At 37.4% G+C, this 25,810-nt stretch overlaps 1 protein-coding gene across 2 annotated transcripts; it reads right to left on the reverse strand.

Annotated features, from left to right (window-relative positions):
• Positions 1-1,872: 1,872 nt before the first annotated feature.
• On the reverse strand, positions 1,873-24,511 carry CTH (cystathionine gamma-lyase). 2 transcript variants are annotated; one of them, XM_043877686.1, is made up of 12 exons: positions 24,167-24,509; positions 20,618-20,699; positions 18,769-18,864; positions 16,528-16,637; positions 13,966-14,097; positions 10,251-10,308; positions 9,719-9,796; positions 8,456-8,608; positions 6,859-6,980; positions 5,531-5,583; positions 2,720-2,858; positions 1,873-2,437 (listed from the first exon to the last, which is right to left on the reverse strand). In XM_043877686.1, the coding sequence occupies exons 1-12, from the start codon at positions 24,332-24,334 to the stop codon at positions 2,411-2,413; spliced, it is 1,218 nt and encodes a 405-aa protein (XP_043733621.1). In that variant the 5' UTR covers positions 24,335-24,509; the 3' UTR covers positions 1,873-2,410. The 2 variants fall into 2 exon arrangements, with proteins under 2 accessions (XP_043733621.1, XP_043733620.1); XM_043877685.1 differs by having other exon boundaries at positions 1,873-2,858; positions 24,167-24,511.
• Between the last annotated feature and the right edge of the window lie 1,299 nt (positions 24,512-25,810).

Below are 25,810 nucleotides of genomic sequence, written 5' to 3' on the forward strand. Positions count from 1 at the left end.
AAGGCTAAGCAATTCTGCTCAAAAACAGCAACACAGAAACCTTGCCTGAGATTCTAACTTGTCGGCCAGCCCTACAGATTTTGAACTCGAGGTTGCATCAACTCTTAGATGAATCTCCCAGCCTGCCCCACACACATTTCAGACTTACCCTATCCCACCATCACATGATCAAATTTCTTGAGATAGATCTCTCTAAATCTCTCTCACTACATATGCACGCACGCATGCACGCACGCACACACACACACACACACACACACTGTTGATTCTGTTTCTCTGGAGAACTTTAATAAAATGGTAGTTACTTATTGCTCATCAGAAACTCCACAGGACTGAATACACAAATGGGCAAAGGAGAGACCATATATAAAAACAGAACTTTGACCTACCATCTGCAGCAACCCCCTCAGAAACCAACTCCTTTTCTACAATAAACAACCTAGGAAGCCAGCTGCTATAAGTCAGTTTTATAGGAAATCTGATTATTATCTTGAGTGACAATCCAGGAAGCTAAACAATTCCTTCTGTAATAATCAGCCCCAAATGATTAAGACTTGATTAATAACTGATTGCTTCCCTAATTTTTGTCCCTGCTTTTAACTGAGGACTAATCCTAGAAAGTCAGATATGCTCTCCATTCTTCCCTGGGAAATCCCATGGACAGAGCAGCCTGGGGGGCTACAGTTCATGCGGTCTCAAGAGTTGGACACCATTTACCAACTAAACCACAACCACCACCCAATCACACAGGATGCCCACATTAAGTCAACCAGCCCAAGCTTTCCTAGGCCAGTAGCCTCTAATCAGGGCACAGGTAAAATCTTCTCTCTTTACACCACAAAGCTTTTCCATTCTTCTGCCTGCCTTTGTTTTTTGTAGCCATTTTTTTTGTTGTTGTTTTTGGTTGTTGCTTTTTTTTTACTATTTATGACAGTAATTTAATGTTATTCATTCAAAAGTTATCTATCAGCTTTAAATATAACATTTGTTTCTTATCCACATTAACAGATATTAATCTTTCTACAATTTCTATGCTCTGCCTTCCTTTGAGTCTGCTAAAAAACACGTGACAGTAACGGACTCCCTTGCAAGCTTAGAATAAAGAGCCTTTGCTTTTCTCATTCAAATGGTCATTTGTTTATCCCCACAGCCATAAGGTACTGAAATAGAAAGAAGTTAATCTTTCAGAAACCGCAAATGGATATAACCAGCCTCAAAATTCTGCTACCCCCAGAGACAGAATTTTCAGGTTCCATGTACATAATTTGGAATGTGAACAGTACATAATACATTATTCGGAATGTGCACAGTACATAAAAATATGTATTTTTATTTATTTATTTATTTTTTTACTATGCTCTGTGGCATGTGAGAATCTCAGTTCCCTAACCAGGAATCGAACCCATGGCCCCTGCAATAAAAGCATGGAAACTTAATCACCAGACTGCCAGGGAAGTCTCAATGATAAGTTGTTGTTGTTGTTGTTGTTGTTTTTACTGAAACATATGGTGATAGCAAACATGACTGAAAGGCTTTAGTACAAATAATTTAAAAAATCCAATTATTTGACTTATGACTTATTGACAATGATGCCCCTAACTATGAAAGATTTTAAGTATTTCTTATTTTAGCCTCAACAAATTAACTGTTTCAGATAAAATTTTCAGAAAAGGGTAATATTTCTCTAAAAATGTGGCTTTTGACCTGCCATATATGAATTTTTTACAACTAATCTGCAAACACTAAGATTTGAGCATGATTGTTACACAATTAAGCTTATAAATTAAGTGGCTGAGATCTCTAAGAGTTGGGAATTAAAAGGGCCCAGGGATATAATTTAATGTCATATAGTACAGAAATATCACAATTAGATACATGTGGCAATTAGATTTATTCTTAAAAAAATAGTAAGTACAACCTTAAATCAGTAGAATTTCACAGACTTTTCAGATATTTGATTTTTGGCTTATGATAAGTGTAAACCATTGCTTTGAGTGCTATTTTCAACAATACAAAAATCACACTTGACTTAAGAACATTTATTCAATAATTTAAATTCCTCAGAAAACATCAAAAATGCATTACCATTATATTGTAAACATGATCAATATAAATCTTCAACTTGAAAAAAAGAACACAATCCCCAGTAGCAGCACAAATCTCACCTCCTTCAGAGGCACATGTATATCAAAATTAATAAAAAGATCTGAACAGAATTGACCTGTCAACTACAATAAAGGAAAGAGGAGATTTTTTAAACAGGGATGATCCAAGAAGATTATAGCTGTGAAAGGTAATGAGGTGCCTTAAAATTTTCATTTGAAAATTCTGTGGAGGCTCATTAATGATCCATTCAATTATTCAGATTTGATCGTCTCAGGAAGCAATCACCAACAGCAGTTCTGGGATGCTAGTTGCAGCTTGCATTTGGAGGGTGCTGTATTAATGGTGCACAAGAAAAGTATGTTATTAAACCTCCAGAAGACTTCACCTCCTCCAAGAATTCTTTTCTGATGACTACCTTCTTTTAAATCTGCACTTTGGACTGAGTTCCTTGCACATTTATACACATTATTGTAATAAGAGAAGAAAAAACCTTTACAGAGAGAACAGTGAGGACACTCTATAAACATAGTGACTCCCCCCCCCCACCACCATCAAGATTAAGCACACACACACATGCACACACAAACACACACATAACTAAAACAAAACTTACAGCTGCCTTCAAAGCTTGATCTAGATCATCCAGTAGGTCTTGTTTATCCTCTAAGCCCACCGAGAGTCGAATAAGTGTATCACTAATTCCAAGGACTTCTCTGTCGCTCTTAGGCACTGATGCATGGGTCATGATTGCCCTGGAAGAAAGAGTGAGCAAATTTCTGATCACTATACTGTAGCAGTGGAGGCATGTTTCCGTCTCATAAATTGCAATTATTTTCAATTTTTTTTCTAGTCTAAATATCAAATCCTTCATACATACACCTGCAATGTTTTGTAAACAAAAGATTAAGGAATTGTGAAAATTATCTTTTCTGGTTATGTTTTTAAATGAAAACCATGATCTTTTGTTGTTTTTATACCATCAGTGAGGTATACTCAATCAGAAACTGAAAGTGCCAGTCAAGTGATCGCATACAGGAGGGAAAGACACAGCTTTCGGTGTGTGAATTTTAACACCTACCTGAATGAGGCCCTGGCTGGAAGTCAACACCCCGTGACCATCCAGCTGTACTTATAGAGGCCTCTTGGACCAAGAGCTGGTCAGAATTAATTCTGTTTGGAGCAAAGGATCAGTCCAGAACTGGACCTTCTGAGACAGATCAGGGAAAAGACAACCTAGGATTGCTAGTAGCAATCACTAAGCACTAGGAATTAATTTCAATTCACAATTCATGACACAGAGGCCTCAGAGGATGTTTAAAACCGTCTAGCAACTCACTGTCAACATCAACCTGTGTAAGGGTAGAGCACCTACTGTGGGTCAGGCACTACAGTGAAGCTGGGAAACCAAGAAGAAGGAGATATTATCTTTACTCTAGGTAACAAAGCAGAAGCTAAACACTGTGACAATTCACAAAACAGAACAGTCTACGGTGAGTGTTAAACAAGTATGGACAACAAGGGTTGCTGGAATTCAGTGGAGGCTGAATCTCTGTGGGCTGAGGCATCCTGGAGGAAAGGCTTACAGTCTTACTGAGCACTTGAATACGCTGCCCCCACACTCAACCCTCCCTTCCCACATCCAGCAGAAGGAGTTACTTTCTCCAACCCGCTTCAGGCCCATGGAAAGAAAATCTTAGTAAATGAATATTAAATGAATAACCTCTTTTATGACTCTAAGAAGTGATGCTCATAGTAAATGAATATCCTCTTCTATCACTCTAATGAAGTTTTACATGCAAATGTGCTCCTTAAAAATTTCTGCCTTTTTAGGTTTTTAACTCCCTGAAAGAGAGTGAATACTCAGAAACAAGAACTTAGGCCTCTGGGAGCAAAAGACTTGAGTATGTGAATCTCAGCCCATCCACATACTGGCTGTGTTGGACTTGTAAGTTACCAGTCCTCAAGTCAATTTCCTCATCTGGTACAGTGTTATGGACATTTTACAACCAAGGAAACTAAAATGGAGAGTGGGTAAGTGAGTTTCCTAAGGCCACTGAGCTAACACATGTTGTTAGGCTGCGAGACCGACCCCGTCCCCGTCGGCTCTGCTTCTCTCTCGCTGATTGCAATGCTGCACTGGTTGCAGCATTGTTGGGAGACTCGAAATGGGGAGGACAGAACAGGCAAGCTCTGACCTAAATTTATTCTTCCACTGGCACTGGGGTTACAGCCTAGCTGGAGTGCCCGACGGCCTAGCAACTTTAAACCAAATCCCTAAATAAATCAGGTGAGGTCTACTTTTAAGAGTCTTAAACTAAAACACACTGTATTACTACGAAAAATAAGCCAATTTCATATGCTGAGTGTGCCCTCTTGTGCATCCAGACTTACTAGCAGGCATCTTCCTGAGAGACTAACAAAAACTTCTCTGTCTTACCTTAACCATTTGAATCATTATTTGGGCATCATCTTTTTAAGATTATGAAATTGCCTGAATCTCCCCATGAACTGTAAACTACTATAACAGGACAGAAAATGTGCCTACATTCTTAATCCCTGACATTCCTCAACACATAGTTATTTCAGAAATGTTTATGAAAATTAAAACATAGAAATATACCATGCATCTAATACAGCTGAAAATTAATAGCTAATGATGTTGATTTATCCCTGCAATAATTATAATATATGTTCACAGAAATTTACCTCCCTGCTCACTGTTTTAGAGGCAAAGCCTTGAGAGTGAAGTTGCTAACATATTTCTGTGTGACATTTGATCAATCAGCAAAACTTTCTGAATTTTTGTTTCTTTGTCTGTAAGATAAGTTGCTGGACTCCCTGATCTTAGGTTTCTGTGTTCTAATATCCTCTGGTGCTTTGATAAAATTAGATGAATTAGCTAGGTTAGATAGTGAAGGACCAGGAATACTAAGTTAGATTTGGGGGTTTATCTTGTAGAGCCTTTTACCCCAAAGAAAAGAAAATAAATGGACCTGATGGTAACTAGTAGGGCTCTCCTCTGACAGATAAGAATGTGGAGGTATTTTATTGGAAACACATTTTCCATTTCCCTGGGAGCTTTGAAATCAGCCCTTCCAGTTCAAAGTCTTCAATCTCCCTTCTAGGGCAGAATCGGGTAGAATAAGTAGCCCTGGTTCAGAAGTCAGAGAACCACTGCTGAAATCTTCTTCAGGCAAACAGAGAAGAAAACAAAACTTGGGAAAACACAGCTTACTGATCCCAGTAGATTTTTAACAGGGTCTCCATTCTCTTGAGTTAAGAGTCCACTCCAACTGGACAAGGCCATGCTGCCCTTATTGCTAAATAACCTGAACAATCATTGATTTTATCCTAATCCTTTCTCAAACAATCATTACAGCTGATACCAAAGGTAAAATATTGAGAAAAACAGAAATATACTTACGGAAGCTCAGCAAGACTTTCATATCCTCCCAAGCTCTCAGCCAGAGTAAATAACTATGGCAAAAAAAAAAAAAAAATATATATATATATATATATATCAATTTAGATCTTCCACTAAAGTAAAGATACTAAAAAAAAACTAAAAATAAATGTTTTTAATACAATGACCCTGCAATGCGAGATGGAAAATTGTGGCAATTATGAATAATTACTACAAAATAATTATTACAAAAACTACAAACTGGATAAAACCTTGGAGAAAAAATGAAAATAAAATCCATAACAATGAAGCCATTAACAATTGATCTCATCAATTAGACATACTGTGTGTTAACTTTTAAAACGTTAAAAGTTGATCAAAGTGAATCTTCTATACCTTCCTCATTTGACCTCATACAAAAGTAAACCTTAACATGAGCTCTCAAACCTCAGAATTATTACATTTGAGACCCAGCTCTGTGGTTACCCGTTATATATAAAAATCTCTTAATGTCTATTAAGTTATACAAACTTACTCATTAATATGTACCGTTTATCAAATGAATATACCCATTTAACCCCATCCTGGAGTAGAAGGGAAAAAAACTCAGCTGTTGCATTTAGTGTTACTGTGTATTACAGAATTTTACAAACATGTTAAAAGTTACTTTCACAACTGTATGCAATTAAATGTACACTACTATATTTCTGATTTTAGAAGTGGACAACTTTTAGAACCAGTAAGACTTTGACTAATCTGGCAGCATCCTCTTCTTTTCTTTAGATCTGCAGCATTTAAAACTCAGAGTCTTAAATACATGACTGCATGAACTCAAAGTAAGCCCAAAGCATGCAATTACACAGGCCTCTCTCCCAGGGCTCTGGAGACTCCTACCTCTGTGAACTTTAAACAAAGGCCACCTTTCCCTCACTCCAGGCAGACACAGCCTGAGAGGCACAGGGTTCACGAAGTCATTCCTAGGCTGGATTTCAGTACAGTTTTCAGCAGTGCATTGACACAGTACTGAGGTTTTTCATAACATTTCATTTGAAAAAGCAGTTAGTTCACTAAAAATTTAAAAACAAATGGCTTAGAACATTCTGTCTCTTTCAAATGGATGAAAGCCTCTGCAGAGTTAAGAAAATGAACATGTTCTATCTGCTATCACATCACTCTTGCTTCAAGTGATTTTCTAACCCAATGCATTTCATGCCAAAGAGGCTTGTGGGTGTGACCTGCAGATATAAACACATTAATCTGAGTTGGGTATAAGTGAGAAATAATGAATATCATAATGCTATAAGAAGGCCTTAATGTCTATAAATTAAAAAACGATTTTGTAAAGTTACCTTTAGGTTCTTGAGGAAAGTTTCAGCATGTTGAAGAGAGCCCTTGATATAAAAGGTGATCATCCCCGGGCAACCTGTGCACTGACGCTTGGCTAGCTCATGCTGAGGATGAGAAGGCAGCCCTGTAGTCATAAGGTATAATGAATGTCTTATTTCAGAGTCAAACATGTAATTTCAGGACAACAACAACAAAAAATCACTGTTCATTTAAGTCAACTACAAATAAGGCTAATAACAGGCTTTATGCCATGTTCACATCTGACCTCTTGTTCTGGCCCCTGTCTATCTTGTGAAAGTGGTTCAGTCGTATTCAACTCTTTGCAACTCCATGGACTATACAGTCCATGGAATTCTCCAGACCAGAATACTGGAGTGGGTAGCCTTTCACTTCTCCAGGGGATCTTCCCAACCCAGGGATTGAACCCAGGTCTCCCGCATTGCAGGCAGATTCTTTACCAGCTGAGCCACAAGGGAAAACCAAACTGCCTTCATTTTGACCTATCTTTTCTAGTCTCTCCTCACTCTAGCCATGCCAGCTTTCTTTACACCAGCAGCACTGTACTCTTCTTTAATCTTGGGACTTTTGCACATGCTATCCCTTTAGCCTGGAACATTCTCCTGCTCACTTCCCCTTCCCATTGTTAATTATATCCTCTGTAATTTCTTGCTTAATATCTGTCTTATCCATCAGGCTGGCTCCATGAAGAGAAAGATATTTCTTTTGTTAATAATTGGATCCCAGATCCCTGTACAAAGCCTGCCCCATGGTTCGCAATTGATAAACATTTATTGAAGAAATCTGAATTGCCTTGTCCAGACCCTTTTAACAAATGCTAACCGATTTCCTCAGGGCACAGTCCAAAACTTTTCTCCCTCTCTCCATTCAAAACACACACCAGTCAACAACTCTTTACCTAGTGTATATATTAGGGCATTTAGTCTCATTTGTATTTCTGCCTTGACTTACCTAAATGCCTTAAAGGTAGGGATCAAGCATAATTTTCCTTTACACCCAAGACTCCATGAATGCACACCTCAAAAGGGTTTAAAATAACTATTTACTTATGACCATGACAATATAAAAGTCTGATAAAATAAATTCAAAGAGTAACATGTAAGTCTGCTAACTCACATTAGCACTTACAGATGTTGTGAGAAGTGAAGGAATTCCAAAAAAGGTAAGAGAATTTCAGGGGAATTTTGGTATCAAGTTTTAACTTGGTAAGCATGAAGACTCAGTGTATATCAGATAAAAGTTAGAGCTAGTACAGAACAGCAGATTGATAAGATTATAAGCAAATCAACCGGAAAGTGCAAGGTTGTAATCCTGGAATGTTGTTGTTCAATCACTAAGTCGAGTTCAACTCTTTTCAAGCAGAGTCCAAGCATCCACTAGACTATTAGACAACTCTAGGCTAAAAAGCACATCTATCTTCTTTACCATCAGACACACATAAAGCAGCACTCAATGATAAGTGGAAAACAAAAAAAAATACATGAAAGCACCTAATTTGCAAATGTTACATAAACAGAATGCAAGGGATAACATGTAAAATCCTAGAGTAACCACATGTGCTTAGAAAGCAGATTAACATACCGGGATAAATAACCTTTTCCACCTGAGGATTCGACTCCAAAAACTGAGCAACTGCCATTCCATTTTCGAAATGCTTCTCCATGCGGACCTGTAGAGTCTTCAGACCTCGATTGCAGAGGTAACAGTCAATAGGAGATGGAACTGCTCCAAGAGCTGCAAAATGAATATGTCCTGGGTTAGTTTGAAGGTGAAGATGGACCCAGAAAAGCCTCTCACCACTCTTATTCATCATAGTGACTATAGGAAGCTAACGACAAAGCCCAATATTTGAGTTTTAGTGGGAAAAATTAATATATCAAATAAGAAGTATGATAATGAGGCATAAAAAACATGCTTAGAGAAATGGGCTTTAAAATGAGAAGGGAACTGAATATCCTAAAAACGAAGTATAAACACAATCACATAAATTTTTCAAATATGAGCATCAATAGTCCTTTCCATGATTTTAATAAAAGGACGCACTGCACATAGCTTAATCTTGTATTTCTTTAAAATAGTATTAAAACACAGAGAGAAAATAGCAGTTCAGCCCCTATTATTCCTGGGTGTTCTACCAACATTCTACTAATATTTAGCTTCTGTCTAAGTCAGCCTGTGGTTTCCCAGGCCTCCAGGATACATGCCTCATTCCTTCTTTTCATAAATGAAAGGAACTTAGCACACAATAAATTCTGGTTTCCTTCCTCAGTGCCCCCTTTTGTTGCTCTAACATTTATTTCCTAGAAGGGGATTTTTATTCCTAATTATACTGATCTCTGTCAAATCACATTGGTTAAAATCAAGTCTTTTTCAATAAACCCTTATCAACACCTGAGATATAAACAATCTAAACAGAAAACAGATATTTAGATATCTGTTGAAAAATACAAGTTTATATCTTAAGTACCATTTAAAATTAGATATCATTCCATATATAAAAGGTATAGTATAAGAAAGCCATTATTCCAAATGTTTAAAAAAAAAATCCATTGTCTTAAAACTAAAAATTCACTTGGGCTTTACCAAATTGTGATCAAAATTGACATGGATTTGAAAAATAAGAAAACATCCCTTGGCCATGTTGTAATGCTCTATTATGCTATAGTTGCATTTTTATAACCCAATTTTCCTTTCCTCTAAAAAAAAAATCAGAATTTTCCTTCTATTCCCCATTTCTTCGTAAATTAGTGGAATGCTATCACTTCACAACACTTAGTGGAAATACAATATCAAATGTAGTCACTTTGAGAGCACAAGGGGAAATTCAGGCTTTTTAATACTTACAGTTTTGCAAGAAACGGAGCCTATTATGAAGGCTCTCAGAATTCAGCGACACTAAGCCCATTACAACATCACTGTGGCCTTAAAACAAAACCAAAAAGCTTTAAGTTAAAAAACAATGTATAAACATTATTCCTCAGTTTATAATTTCTAAAATTAGACTTTCACTTGAAAAAAATCTCTGGGAAAAAGCCTGATAGAATAAGTTTAAATACACTTTACTCAATTTGATAGTAACAAAGACTATATCTAAAACAATAAAATTAAACTCTTAAAAAATATGTGTTTCTTTGAAAGCTGTCAGCAGGATAAAATCTTTTACAGTAAATTTTAATCCTTTGCTGATATATCATTAGCATAGTTTTGTCTGCTATAAATGAAGTCCTATATTTAATCAAAGGATAATTCTCTAACTTTCTACATGTGTCAGAGAAAATTTGTATAATAGTAGAAGAAAAAGGACAAAAGGATAAAGCCTTATGCTATTATCATCTATCCATGGAAAAGAATGAAGTGTAGACTATGTGTGTCTTACCATTCATGTATTTTGTTGCTGAATACATACAAATATCAGCTCCCAGAGACAAAGGCCGCTAAAAAGGAATTAAAAAAAGGTTTTTATTTTAAATGGGAAATCACTTGAAAATATCCTGCATTACTTATCTATTTACTATTGTAAGTTCCACCCCTATTTTAATTTTTCAAAAATACGTACATCTTAAAATTTTCCAGGACCTCTATTTACCTTTCCCTCGATATCATCTTTCCCTTTCCTCCCTCACACCAAATAAAACTACAAAAGTATTGGATTCATTATTCAATCCAAAGGCAGACATTTTCTGGAAACAGCAGATAACTCAGGTCAACAGGCCATCTGAACTTGTCTCTTTAGCGCAGTTGCTGACTAACCCCTAAATTTATTACCTACAGAAGACACGCTGGCATTTTATGACTCAGTAAATGCACAGAATGGTTAACACAAACACTTAGCAATTGTTATGTCAAGTAAATGTAAAACTAATTTGCTTGGGTTTTTAATCATTAAAACCTTACACTGTATGCTGTGGTTATTCATTTATTTGTCATGATCTTGACTCTTAATTACTCTTTTATTATTCTAGTTTTGTCAAGTGTAAAATCACTTGTACAGAAATGTGTTTAGATTGGTTTCCCTTACCCAATTTTCCTGCAAAGTAGTTCTTTAGTCTTAGACGTCTTTGTTTACAGTGAAAATTAATAACCAAGTTATTCACTAACCAATATAACATCAACATCTTTTCATTTAAAATTTCTTGAAAATAAAGTGTGTGTATGTGCAGGTGTGTGTATGTGCAGGTGTGTGTATGTGTGTGTGTTTAACCTCACCACTTGGAGGCTGGGGGACTTTTCATTTAAGGTCTCAAAAACAGGACACTTTAAGTAAAGTACGGCTCAAAGCACTCTGTACATATGTGTTTGCTCATCTCCAAAGTGATGGGTCAAATTAGACGATGTGTGAAGACTGTTCCAGGGCTAACATTCTGTAAATCCTATGGTTAAAACGAAAAATAAAAGCCTGTAACTAACATCTGTTGATCTCATTATGCTCCAAAGATCATGTTAAGTATTTCACATAACTTAGTGAAGCAGTGTTCAAAAATACTTCAACTCACTAAAATCAGTATGTTTATGACTCTAATTGTACAGAGAAGGAAAAGGAACTGAGAAAAATAAAATAGATCACTCAGATTTTAAAAACTGGTAGAGTCAGAACTCAGACTACCAGAATCCAGAGATTCTACTCTGAAACTTTATGCTGGTATGTCCACTTTGCCTTTTGTGAGACTTGCAGAAGATCAAGAAGACAAAAGTCAGGAAAAGAAAGAACATACCCAGTTTTCATGAGGGTAAAACAAAGAGAGGATCTTTTCAGAAGATTTGCTTTGTAGAACCAATGCATGCGGTTGCCTAGGGACAATGTGACTCTGACTAATTCAACTGGAATGAATCCAGATTGAAATGAAGTCAATTGCAGTCCCTGGCAAGTGGAATATGATGTGAGCTTCAGAAAAGTGGAAAAACTGGACCTATTTTAGTGACAGTAATATGAGAAAAAGGGCCAGGCCTGATGAGTAACCTGGACCGGCTCAAGCTAAAACAATTCATGCAATCTCTTTGAGAATATACAGGACTTAGGATGACTCAGCCAGAGCAATCCCCTGCTATATTAACTGCCCTACTCCAAGTGGTAGATGGAGTAAGGAGCGGGTATAAAAACTCCCAGAGTGAAAATCACCTGGGACAAACAGATGATGCCAGGAGATTTTTACTTGGAAACAGACTGCTTTACTTGAGATAAGACTCAGCTGAAGCGGTATCACAAGCCACAGGGAGGAAGAGGGCACATGAAACTGTCCGAATACAACGCAACCAGGAAATGTGTTTCAGGAAAGAAAGACAAAACACAGTAGTGCCTTCTGAATAAAACGGACTAAAGCATCTGGTCCCATCACTTCATGGGAAATAGATGGGGAAACAGTGGAAACAGTGTCAGACTTTATTTTGGGGGGGCTCCAAAATCACTGCAGATGGTAACTGCAGCCATGAAATTAAAAGACGCTTACTCCTTGGAAGGAAAGTTATGACCAACCTAGACAGCATATTAAAAAGCAGAGACATTACTTTGCCAACAAAGGTCTGCCTAGCTAAGGCTATGGTTTTTCCAGTGGTCATGTATGGATGTGAGAGTTGGACTGTGAAGAAAGCTGAGTGCCGAAGAACTGATGCTTTTGAACTGTGGTGTTGGAGAAGACTCTTGAGAGTCCCTTGGACTGCAAGGAGATCCAACTAGTCCATCCGAAAGATCAGTCCTGGGTATTCATTGGAAGGAGTGATGCTGAAGCTGAAACTCCAATACTTTGGCCGCCTCATGCGAACAGCTGTCATTGGAAAAGACCCTGATGCTGGGAGGGATTGGGGGGCAGGAGGAGAAGGGGACGACAGAGAATGAGATGGCTGGATGGCATCACCGACTTGATGGATGTGAGTTTGAGTAAACTCCAGGAGTTGGTGATGGATAGGGAGGCCTGGCATGCTGCGATTCATGGGGTCACAAAGAGTCGGACACAACTGAGAGACTGAACAGAACTGAAGGTGAAAACAGCTTTGTGCAAACTCCCAGGGAGTCAGTCCCTCACATGGAGGCAGCAGCCTGGGCCAACTTCAGGGACCCATAACAGAAGAAGGCAATGTAAACTGCTGAGCTTGTAAACATCCGCCTAATTGAAGAGCTGAAGAAAATGAGCTGGGGTTTTAGGAACTCTACAGAATACAGGTGAACTACAGGAAGTGCAGTAAGAAGGACCACAAGGTACAGACAGAAAGTAAAGAGCAGGGAGATGGTAACTCCTAATAAGGAAAGGAAATAATTAAGTTACTCAGGGAAAGAGAGGTAGAACATGTGGAAATGGCAGACAAGTAGGCAATTATAGAAAGATTCCCAAGATGATCTACCAAAAGGAGCAAAACAGAAAGGAAAAAGTACAAGGAAAAAAAGAAAGGGATTGAGGATGGATGGCAGGGTTTGAGTTGGGAAGAGGTGTATGAAGAGGGATAAGTAGGAAAAGAGTTTAAAAGGAGAATGATAAAGGAGCTGCAGAGATACAAGGTGATACATAGAATAGGAATTTATGATGCAAGTCAGGTAAAGATACATAAGGCCAGGAATGGTCTATGAAACACGGAGAGAAGACAAACTAGAAAGAAGGAAGGAAAATGGAGAAATAACAAAAGGAAAATGGAGAAATAACATCTGTTTTACCTAGCTACCCTTGCAAATAAAGGAAAAGAAAAGCTATACTCAATGACATTTCGGTATACGATGGACATCTGCAGGACTTACAATGACATGTATGTATGTAAATATATACACAAAACTGACTTAGAACCAACACATAAACGTTGAAGTCCCTACTATGTGTCAGGCACTGACATATACAATCATATAATAAGGGCAGGTCTTCAGAGAGTTTACAGATAACCGAAAAGCTTTAATGAAGATAATATTTAAAAAATACAAAGTCCCATACAATATACTAGCCTAGGGTTGAAAAAATATCAACTAATGGTAGGAAAGATCCAATTTCAATTCTTTGTCTAATCAATAATTGTGATTAGGTTTCATGTAACTTAATATAAAGAAGTCCTTCCTCTCCTAATTACAAGTACCTGTGTAGTCTACCAATTATGCCAAAAATATTACTTTCATTTACCTGGAAATATGCTGACATAAAAGTGTTATCCACAACCAAAATGATGTCTCCATGTTTATGGACCGTATGTGCACAGGCTTCAATGTCAATCATCTTCAAGCTAGGGTTTGTGGGGGTTTCAATCCAAACAAGCTAAAACAATTCAGTAAATGACAACAGTTTGCAAAAATACACTGCACAAACATATATCTCATGCACTGTAACCATCTGGGAGGCTACACGGGAAGACCATGGAGGATGAAGTTTAAAGGTCTGAATCTGAATCCTAGCCCCATGAATTTCTGAAAGGTCATCACACCTAAGTAACTAACCCTCTATGTGCTCCCAATTTTTCATCTATACAATAAGATTGATATCATTTACTTTATACAGTAGTCATAAGGATCAAATGAGATAATGTACATATAAGCAGAAGAGCACTCAAGTTAATCACTATAATTATCTTCCATTAAAAAGAGGATGAATTCCAAAGACATATTTCAAAGTCTGGGAATTTTGCTCTCAAAGATAAACAAAAGATTGTGTAAGATTACATTCTGGAATTTTCAGTAAAGAGAACTATTTGATGCCAAAAAATATTATGACTCGTAACTTAAATAATGTCAGATGCACTCGAAACTACAAAATAAGTCCCCAGAACCTGAAGAAGAGCATAGGTTTTTGAGTGAGGAAGAGAAGTGATACATACACAACAAAAAACGTGGCCACAGCTCACTTAAGAGATGGTATCATATTATCTGTCTATTCCAAAACCTAGCACAATCCCCACATCATGTATGTTTGATAGTTATTGAAAAGACCAAAGAACAGAATTCTATTTGTTAAAACAAGCTGCTACTATTTTGATTGATATTATCTACTGTGCTTTGCTTTGCTTCATTGCTCAGTCGTGTCCAACACTTGGCGACCCCACGGACTGTAGCCCGCCAGGCTCTTCTGTCCATGGGAATTCTCCAGGCAAGAATACTGGAGTGGGTTGCCATGCCCTCCTCCAGGGGATCTTCCCAACCCAGGGATCAAATTCAGGTCTTCCGCATTGCAGGCAGATTCTTTACTGTCTGAGCCACCAGGGAAACCTGACATTATCTACAGCTTTCTTTTTAAAAGGGTTGATGATTCTTTCTTCATTGCTTATATAAATGAGCAAGTGATCTGGTTTAACACGCATCCTATTTTAGAGTTTTACCATAGAAAAGATAGGGTAGTTAAAATAATGCATATTCTACAAGAGCAGAATTATTTGAGAACCTATAAAAATTTATTCCTGGGTAAGAATTTATCATTCCCATTCATAATTTTTAAAAGTAATTAAAATAAAAATAAGTAAATAAATACAAAGTAGATTTTACCTAGACTTAAAAAATCTACTTTAAATGATGAGGCAGATATATCAGGGGGGGGAAATGTATTAATTCAAGTTGGTAAGGAACCACTACATAAAGTTCTGCTGACAAGAATTAATATACACACAATTTGCTTTCCTCCCTTAGAAAGACTCAGACCATCTATTCTAATATCTTTTCTCCCAAAGAAGAAAAAAAAGAAAAAGAAAAAAAAAATAAGTTCCTTTGAAAACAAACCTTAATCACTCAAAGAGCACCCTGGAGTTAATCTTCAAAGTAATTTGTATGAGAAAAAGTTTTCTCTTTTTTAGCATTCACAGCAACATAATCTTGAGTACAAACCTTTTAATCATTAGTAAAAAGTTGGAAAAGGCTGACAGTTATAAAAGACGCTGGTCCTTCTTTTCCCCATGCAGAATTTCAATGAGGTGCCAAGAAAGAAGATCACAAATGCCATTCATTCCAGCACAAAACACCTTCCAGTGGCATACAAGCCTTCCTAGGACGGAGGCTGAGGATCGCTTGTGGCCCTTCTGTGCTTCTATTATTTTGCTGAAGTATCCTTCAGATCCCTTAAAGCTATGCTTATTAGGATTTGGGAGTTTACAAGCTTCCTTTCTGTAATCCAAACTCTGAGATGACTTCTGTTACCAAAACTAGCTTGGTAATGCAGTTAAGAATTGTCTGCTTTTGCTAACAAATTTTTTAACTGTCATCATGTATTGAGTACCATAATAAGGATTTCCCATGCCTTATTATCTCTGGAGGAGGGCATGGCAACCCACTCCAGTATTCTTGCCTGGAGAACCCATGGGCAAAGGATCCTGGCCGGCTACAGTCCATGGGGTCACAGAGTTGGACACAATTGAGCGACTAAGCACAGCATATGCCTTATCTCATTTAATTCACCCAACTACCTTTTAATAAAGCAGGTAAATTACCCCTATTTAGTAAATGAAAGAAATGAGATTTTGATTAGATAATTTGCCCATGATAATACACCAACTATGACATAGAATTAGAATTTGAATCCCACTACCGAATGCATGTACCTAATCATTAGGCTACAGTACCCAACAGAAGTCAGACCTATCCGAATCTTGATGGCTTCCAATGCAGGAAAACCGGTTATTCAGATTTAAATTATGCCCTCAAGTAAACAGAAATGATGAAAATTTAAAAATCACAAGGAAAACAGACAAACTGAAAACTGAGTTACCTTGGTTTCTGGTGTAATAGCTGCCTCTAGCAATTTGGTTTTGGAACAATCAACAAAAGAAATCTTTAATCCAAATTCAGTTGCCACCTGCCTGAAGTACCTGTTTGTACCTGAGGCAGAAGAGAATCAGATAAAATGAAAAAGAATACTGTATTCAGAAATATTCATTCCTTAAAAGTATAAACACTTTAAAAATATGAGGACGTGTCAATCACCAAGATAGAAACAACCAAAAGCAAGTCTACTTTATTTGAACAGCTGGACCTCCCTGTATGCTAAAGAATGTACTCAGTGGCTCAGTTGGGTCCATGCGATCCCAGGGACTACAGCCCTCCAGGCTCCTAGGCTCATGGGATTTTCCAGGCAAGAATACTGGAGTGGGTTGCCATTTTCTCCTCTAGTGGATCTTCCTGACCCGGGGATTGAACCTGCATCTTCTGCATTGGCAGGTGGATTCTTTACCACTGAACCACCTAAAAAATATAGGGCTTATATTTTAAATTAAAAGTATAAGAGTCAAATAAAACACACTTGATACCCACACCAAGTGGCATGAAGCAGAAAATGTTTAACAGTCTCTACTCTTCAAACATAAAGTGGTATGCTCCCTAAAACATCAATATTTCTTTCTAACAATTCCTTCCTAGTACTTAAATCTAAAATAAATGAACCAAAGTCAATGAAATGTTCAAAGTAAATTTTCAGACTGATTATACTTTGGTAATAGAAAAGCACTAGTTATTATCCTTTGTACTTTCTCAATCTTTTTGTTATATGGTTCTGAAAGCTTTAATAGAAAAATGAGATCATGTAAACCAAACAACTAGAGTTTTATAGTGAAAGAAGATAAATCATTCCATTCAGAATAGTTAATTTTATAAATACTGGTCTGGATTTAAGGTTTACATATGCAAAATTAAAGAAAAGTTTACCATTATTGACAGTGAACCAAAAAAGGAAAAAGAATTTTATCATCAAAGACTCACTAGACCTTTGGTAGACTGTCCCTAGGTAATTTAAGATTGAAAAAGAATGTAAAGAATTGTTAAAAAAAAAAAATCAACAGCAATTTTCAAGATTTTGTACCTAGGTTTATCAAGAGGTTTTAATAGTGCATTATAATAGCATCTAAAGGTTTGATTTTTCTATAATTTCAATTCATCAAACTATCATAGGGAGCTATGATAAAATATAAAGCTTTTTGATTACTAAGAGTAAGTCTCTTCCTTCAAAGAACTCACAGATTTAACTTGTTGTTCAAATAGGACATAGATAAAGTGATAATATTCTAGAAGTGATCTTTTAATTATCTGGAAGCATTTGGAATATACATGTACATTAAAAAATTTTTTTTGCTGCTGTTTTGAACGCAAAAATCAGTCTTACTTAAAGATAAGGGCAACTTGTTTTCCTTACCTTCCCACTTACCACTTTATATAACTAGCATTTAAACAATTTGGAATAAAAGTTCTTAAATTTGTATCCACAGATAGGCTACAAAGAGTAAGGCCCTTGGACCTTAAAATTAAAATGATAAATGTTGAGTATAGTCTTAAGCACATTTTTTGGAGAAAAAGGTCCATAGCTTTCAAAGGGTTTTCAAAAGGGTCCCTAAAAAAAATCAGGGGGCAAGGTGCTTAAGAGTTGGTTAGGGTTAAGCCCTTTGAGAATGACCTGGACTATAGACATTTTCACTGCAGGCAAAAATTTTAAATTATAGTAGAACACTCTCTCTCTAAATACTATCTTCTCTCGAGCAGTGTATGTCTCAAATAGGTTCATCCCAGCAGCTTAAATGGGCTTCCCAGGTGGCGCAACAGTAAGGAATTCACCTGCCAATGCAGGAGATACAAAAGATGTGGGTTTGACCTCTGGGTAAGGAAGATTCCCTGGAGGAAAAAATGGCAACCCACTCCAGTATTATTGCCTGGAGAATCCCATGGACAGAGGAGCCTGGTGGGCTATAGTCCATGGGATTATAAAGAGTTGCACACAATTCAGTGACTGAGCATGCATGCAGTAACTTAAATAAAATTGTTATTAAACAATCAGTCTTATAAGCAGTTCTAGAGCATAGACCCCCGGTGTTTCTGCTCCTCTATCAAATGTGGAACAGCATGGAGGTGTTCATCATATTTTGAAAAGATAAACAATAACCCAAGTAGCAATGTTAATATAATTCAGGACCCAGTTTATTGTCTTAAATAACAGCTGAAACAGCATGAATGAGAGGTCACCTACCTCCATACACATCATCCATACAAATAATTTGGTCTCCTGCTTTTAAGAGATGGGTAATAGTCACAGTGGCTGCTAAACCTGAAGCAAAGGCCAAACCTAAAATAAAAACCAAGCTAGAGTAAGCCAAAATGCTAGACCCATAGGTTAAAAACACCTACAGTATTTATTTGCGTTGCTTAAATCCCTCTCTCTGCTGACTGAAGGACAACTATCACTACTGAGTCATCAGAAATCCCCTGATTAATACCATTACAAAATCCTCCCTTCTATTTCAAAAATAAAAAATACCTAATTCTGCTTTGGTTATAACAACATCTCTCTGAAAAGCTTCAAAGAAATAATTGTTTTTCTGAGTCAAAAGATCAATTGCCAATTAAATTACAGTTTAAAAATATCAAACTCTAAAGAAGTTTCAAATTTTAGGAACAGAGCTAAGATGTGATTCATTCTTTAACTATATGATATTCAATTGAGCAAACATTTTAACAAAATTCAAAATCATACCTGAGATATCTGACAAATTTAATTTAAAAAAATTTTTTAATGTGGATTCTCTTATAAACATACGTGATCTGGAATCACATATTGAATAAAAATAGTGAAATTGAACAGTAAAAAAAAAAAATAACTGGCATTGTACATTAGACCCTGTAAAGGAAAACATCCTACAAAACATCAGTATATCACCTTGATGATAAAAAAAATCACCTATGACTGATAGATGGGATATCCAGTTAACTTGAAAAAGGTAATTATTTCAAAATTTTCTCAGAAAAGTTGAGGTTGGTATTGCAGTTTTCTACTAGGCAGATTCACAGTCCAACCACGAATTCATATAGAAAGCTAACCTTAAAATCCAATTCAAAACAACCATGTTTTCTGCAGTCCACCTGTAAAGTGTCTAGCATATGAACCATCAGCTTTTATACCCTCTGTGGGAAATATTCCTCACACAGTATTAAATTTCAGAAATTTGGTATTTAAAACATTCTCTCATCTAAAAAAAAGAAACCTCAACAACTTATGTTAATATATCTAATTCCTACACTCTTGCTGTGAGAAAATTCCTAAGACTCTTATTTTCTAACTCATTATTCTGCCCTCATTTAGTATCATTGGTATAAAAAATACAAAGATGATTTAACAGCCATCCATTCTATTCACTGAAAGAATACAAGATCTGAGGCGTTAATTCATAATCTCTGAAAGCACAGTATCAAGGGCACCTGGCTATTGCAAATGTCCCTTGGTCCTATTCTCGGGCCCCAACAGCAGCTGATATGAGATTCCCTAGAACTTACTCATCAATTTCTCATATTTTTAAAAGCCATTTATACTTTTTTTCCTATGGAATGACTATTCAAATCTTGTGTTAATATTTATATTGGTTACCTTCCCATTAACTTGTAAGAGATTTTTATATATTGAAAAAGTAGCCCTCTGCTTAAAACACACACACACACACACACACACACACACACAACAGCAGGTGAATGAACCAGAGCATTAAAAGGTTTATGTTCTCATGCATGGTGTTATAAAACTTGGTTAATTTGTATCTATTTATATTGACAGCTCCAAGTGAAGAGTGAATTTACATGAATACTAAGTGACACATTCTGCCACTTTGCCTCTATTCAGATTTACTTTCACTTTGTAGCTACACGTATACATATGAAGTCCACCGTGCAACCTTGGGCAAATAATCAATGTCTTAGAAAAATAAGAGTTTTGAACTAGCTGATTTCCTTATTTCTTTCCAATTCTACATTCCATGCCTCTATGATTTTCTCTATATAAGTAAGAATGAATTCTAGATTTTACAAACTTTGAAATGAAAATCACTTACTGTACTTAGCCCCATCCAGTGCCGCCACTGCTTTTTCCAAGCAATTTCGGGTGGGATTTCCAGAACGGCTATACTCAAAACCCTGAAGGAAAGAAGTCAGAGTTCACCCTAAGAGATTTAAATTTATTATCAGAGTCTTAACACGAACATTTCCACAACTACAGGGGCATCCTACCATAAGGACTTTCTGTTGTTTATCTATGACATGTCTTGCCATTAGACACAAGAATGAGTGTTATGGCTATAGTGGTAAGGAGAAGCTCTGAAGTCAGCCAAACTGGATTAGAATTCTGTGTCTGCCACTTAGGAGCTATATGCCAATAGATAAGTTACTTAATATTTTCCAGAATCAATCTCTAGACCTGTAAAATGGGAATAAAATACAGGTATCTAGTTCATAAAATTGACATGAAGATAAAATGAGATAATGTATAATAACTTCTCTGCATGATGCCTGGCATGTGCTAACCACTGGAATAAATGGTAGTTTTTATTATTAGCATTATTATTATGTTAGACTCACCTCTACCCATTAATCTAGGGGTATTAGGAAACAGGAATCACCTGAATCAACAAAGTAAACCTATTTATAACCTGCATATCATTTCCTAAAAAATAAGTGATGCAAATTCTGTTTAGCATCCAGCAGGAAGATATGCTTACAAATGCCTGAAGTTCAGGTCTTAGTTCTACAAAAGTGACTCAGAAAAGGGAGTCATTCTCAGCAAAACAGCTCTACACAATCCTTTTTTAAAATTTGCATTATATTCCTTTTACACATATGGTACTATACTAGCTGAAGTCATCCAGTCATTTTATTTGATATTTATTTTTATTGAGGTATAGTTGATGTACAATATTACCTTGTTTCAGGTGTACAACATAGTGATTCACAATTTTTAAAGGTTATATTCCATTTATAGTCATTATAAAGTATTGACTATATTCCCCATGTTGGTACTAAGTATTCTTATAGCTTATTTATTTCATATTGTAGTTTTTAACCTCTTAATCTCCTGCCCTAACTTCCCCCTCCCCCTTTCCTCTCCCCACTGGTAACCACGAGGTTCTCTATATCTGTGAGTATGGTTTTTTCTTGTTGTTGCTATAGTGACTAGTTAGTTTTATTTTTTAGCTTTCACATGTAAGTGATATCATATAGTATTTGTCAGTCTCTGTCTGTATCCAGTCATTTTATTTAATCCTCACAACCTGCTCTGAAGAAACTAAAGCCAAATGTTACCAGGTATGTCAGAGCCAGAATTCAAAACCAGGATTTAAACACTGACTAAAAATCCTATACATACTTTTCTCCTCCTGCTTCATACAGCACATAACAAAACATAACCACTTTTTACACCTGGTTCTGATTCAGGAGCTCCCAGTACTAGTTACACACACATGTGCGTGCATGTGTGCTAAGTCACTTCAGTCATGCCCAACCCTTTATGATCCTATGGACTGTAGCCCGCCAGGCTCCTCTGTCCATGGGGATTTTCCAGGAAAGAATACTGGAGTGGTTTGCCATACTCTCCTCCTGAGGATCTTCCCAACAAAAACACATATATTACATAAATGCATATATAATCTGCAATTTATTTAGTTTTGTGGCCTTGTTTGTTGCCATGTTTTTGACAAACTGAGTAGGCATATTTTATAGGGCTCCAGGATATCCTCATCACTCTCCACCATCGCCTCCTTGATGAGACCTGCAGGTGTACTCCAGATGCAAAAAAACTGTCTGGAATCATGTGGCTACTGCCATGGAAAGGTAACCCATATCTTCCTAAATATTCATGGCAAAGATTTTAATTTGTGGAGAGAAAAGAAGCATATTTCAGTGGCAAATTCCCACACTATCACTCATTCAATGGTTTTCCAAATGGAACTGAAGAATTAGATGCTTCTCATTTCAGTTCCTTGATTCTCTTTAGTGCTCTTAACTGATACATTAAAGGCAGTAAAAGGAGTTTGGAGGGACTTCTCTGGTGTTTCAGTGGTTAGGACTCCCTGCTTCCACTGCAGGGGGCACAGGTTTGGTCCCTGGTTGGGGAACTATTAATAAGATCCCACAAGCAGCACGGCATGGCGGAAAAAAAAAGAGGAGTTTGTGGATTTTATCACCTGGTTGGCTCTCTGAAAACATTTAGTTATTAATATCATAGCTAAATTATTAACTTTTGCATTAAATATTAAAGCTTGGGCAGCTACACGTTCATGAAGGCTTACACTGGGAAGAAGCTTGAAAGACAGATGTGTACACATTTTGATTACAAGTTACAATAGCTCAAAGTATCCTAAACCAGTTGTAAAAATGCCCTTAGAACTCCACCTCACAAAACAAAGGGTCACGTCTAAAAGAACTTCCTCAGCTTATATAACACCCTGAAGAGGTGTTTGAAGTATTGATACAACCAAGGTTTTAGATCTACAGAGTTTATTTAGTTACATTTGACACCTGAACAACTCTTGAGTTAGGGTGCCAACCCTCTGCTCAGTGGAAAATCCATGTACAACTTACAGTCGGCCCTCCATATCTGAGGTACATGTGAACACTGTGAAACTACTAAGCAATTATAATGTATCATACCATATAGCTTAACTTACATATCAACAACTTACATGGCAAGTACTATTATTAAAACATTTATTTACACAGGATAAGTTAAATTACTTATAAGTAAGTAGATAAGTTAAATTACTTCCTCAAGACTGCCCAGCTCAGAAGAGGAGCTGTTAGAATTCAAACCTAGGGCCTCTGACTACAAGATTTATGCTCTTAATCACTAAGCCACACTGATGCAATGGGTAAGATTGTTGCTAACATAACTGTTAGTACAGCACAGTGTGGATTAAAGCCCAAGAGTAGACGGTGTTCTAGAGCAAGAATGAATCCCAGCGCCATTACAGTGGCCTTTGCAATAGATGCTTGATGTCCCTAAACCTCAGGTTTTTCATGAGAGAAATGAGAACTTAGTTCAGAATAGAATTGCTGTAAGGATTATCTGAGGTAATACATGTAATACATATGATATAATGTAGGTATGTACTCATATCTGGCATACAAGCAGTATGAAAGACATACATACATGTGTCTGGCATACAATACTATAATAACTATTGGAATAATATTGGGAATTAATAGCTATTGGGAAGGATCTTGATTCCAGGTGAGTTATGACTTAGTTTTTTAAGTTGACTTCTTACTATATCTTTATAATTTTTGTTGCTCACGGTAACTCAAGGAAGTTATGACAATTTTGACCTGCAAATCTGCCCTAATCACATGAGTATCAGTCCAAATCTATACAGCAAGTTAGACAAACTGTTCCCTCTAGTCCTGCTTATCAAAAGAAATGTGATCACGGAACCATCCAATACAAAGCTTTACTACAAGGAGGTTTACAGGTATCATCCTTACAGTAAACATCTTTCGTGATAATACACAAATTACACCTTACAAATTACTTGCGTGCTTCTTCATTTACAAGCCATCTCATCTCTCTTTTACCGCCCAACACTGGACCGCCCCAGACACACCCAGCTCACCGAGTGCTGGCCAGGAGCCCCTTGCTTGAACGTGGTGGACAGCGAGATGGGGGGCACTACAGCCTGGGAGGTCCATTGCTCCGGTTCTTGGCCCACGTGGATGGCCTGCGTGGCGAAATGCTGGAACCTAGGCAGGAATCCGTGTGGGGAGGCTTCTTTTTCCTGCATGCTGAGCTGCGAAGAAAGGAAAGAGTAAAAGAGCGAGGAAGATAAAACTATGAAACGGATGCGTCAGAACTTGAAAAAGAAGAATCAGGTGAATGGGAGGTAAAGGCACGCAGGGGGATTCAGCTGCGAGTGCACTAGAGCCGAACCCTACCCCGCTGTAGCTGGGACTTTATTAACCGGCCGGTAGCGTTGCTTCACCCCGGGGCGGAGCCAGCACGACCCAATGAGCGCAGGCCCCAAAGCGGCCCCCGCTTCTCATTGGCTGGCAGCAGAGGCGTAGCCTGGAGCGTCACCGCCAAAGCTCTTCCCGGTACTGGCTGTGCAGTGAGGCTGGATGGAGTCTCGGTTACCCGCTTGGTGTTGGTTCCTGCGGGTGAAATTCCTGAGTCCTGACCCTAGGAAAACTTCCTTGCTGGCTCCTGTGAGCCACCCGGGCGTCTATGTGACCTCAGACCGGAGGTTCACGGGAGACGAGGAGAAAAACTGGCTTGACGTTGAAACCCAGTAACCTGAAAAGAGGCCACACAGATAGCCTCCTCTTAACAGCAGCCCTTGCCTGGACCCTTCCGTGGCACCTACCACCCTTTGTCCCGAGGGCGGTTCCGAAGGACGCAAGCGACAAAGTGGAGATCGGTGACGAAAACGGCGGCCCAAGCTGCCAAATGCGCAGTTCGGATTCTCGTTAACAGCGGGCAGCCTGCCTTTAGAAGTACGCTTTCTGTAATGACCCAGTACTTAACGTTGATTGAAATCGGAGTGAGAGTCGTATTTTTAAGTAATAGTAAAGCTACTGTAAAGAGGATCTCTAAGGAAAACTCTTGGCAGCTTTCTAAGAGCTATTCAAACATCATTATCTTTTGAAGTACCCAGAGAAATCTCTCTCTGATGAAATGCAAAACAAAGTGTGGCTTTGAAAAACTTATTGGAGGCTTAAATCCTTAGACAGAATGCCTTCGTTGTTACACAATTGACAGCAACATCCTGGTAGGAATGGAAGTTGTCCTGGGTCGCAATTTATTCACCTGTATCCACAGCCCTACTCTCACAAGGATCACTCCCCTAAAAAACAACAAAAGTCTCCTTGTTCCCTAAACAATACAGACTTGACCTATTTAGTGTGGCTACTATTTTCTAGGACTAGGGAATTTGGGAATACTTCTGTTCCTGCAAAGTGTTAGCTAAATATCTGAAACTTTATTAAACTAATTAAGGAAGAAGAGAATACAGAATAAATGGCTCTTAAAATTTTACTGAAAGGACTGAGGCAATTTGCTTTTCAAATTAACTACTTGGATACAGCCATTAAGCCCTGCGAGCAGTGCCTAAGGACCTGCAAATTTTTAAGAAACCAGGCAAAATTTTTAGCCCTGGGGAAAAAATGAATGGACTCCAAAGCACTAATAAATATTAATGTATATTTAATTAACATTTTTCTGTTAAAAATATATCAACTGCAACTCATCTCAAGAGTTATAT

The sequence above is a fragment of the Cervus elaphus genome, chromosome 20, assembly GCF_910594005.1.
Source record: "Cervus elaphus chromosome 20, mCerEla1.1, whole genome shotgun sequence".
Classification (NCBI taxonomy): Eukaryota; Metazoa; Chordata; class Mammalia; order Artiodactyla; family Cervidae; genus Cervus; species Cervus elaphus.

Excerpts from the sequence above, each read along its gene's own strand:
- CTH (XM_043877685.1), bottom strand. The coding sequence starts at position 24,334 with ATGCAGGAAAAAGAAGCCTCCCCACACGGATTCCTGCCTAGGTTCCAG. Across the intron at positions 18,865-20,617 it reads ACTGGATGGGGCTAAGTACA|GTTTGGCCTTTGCTTCAGGT; the intron begins GTAAGTGATTTT and ends TTTTTATTTTAG. Across the intron at positions 10,309-13,965 it reads TTATGTCAGCATATTTCCAG|CGGCCTTTGTCTCTGGGAGC; the intron begins GTAAATGAAAGT and ends ATTCCTTTTTAG.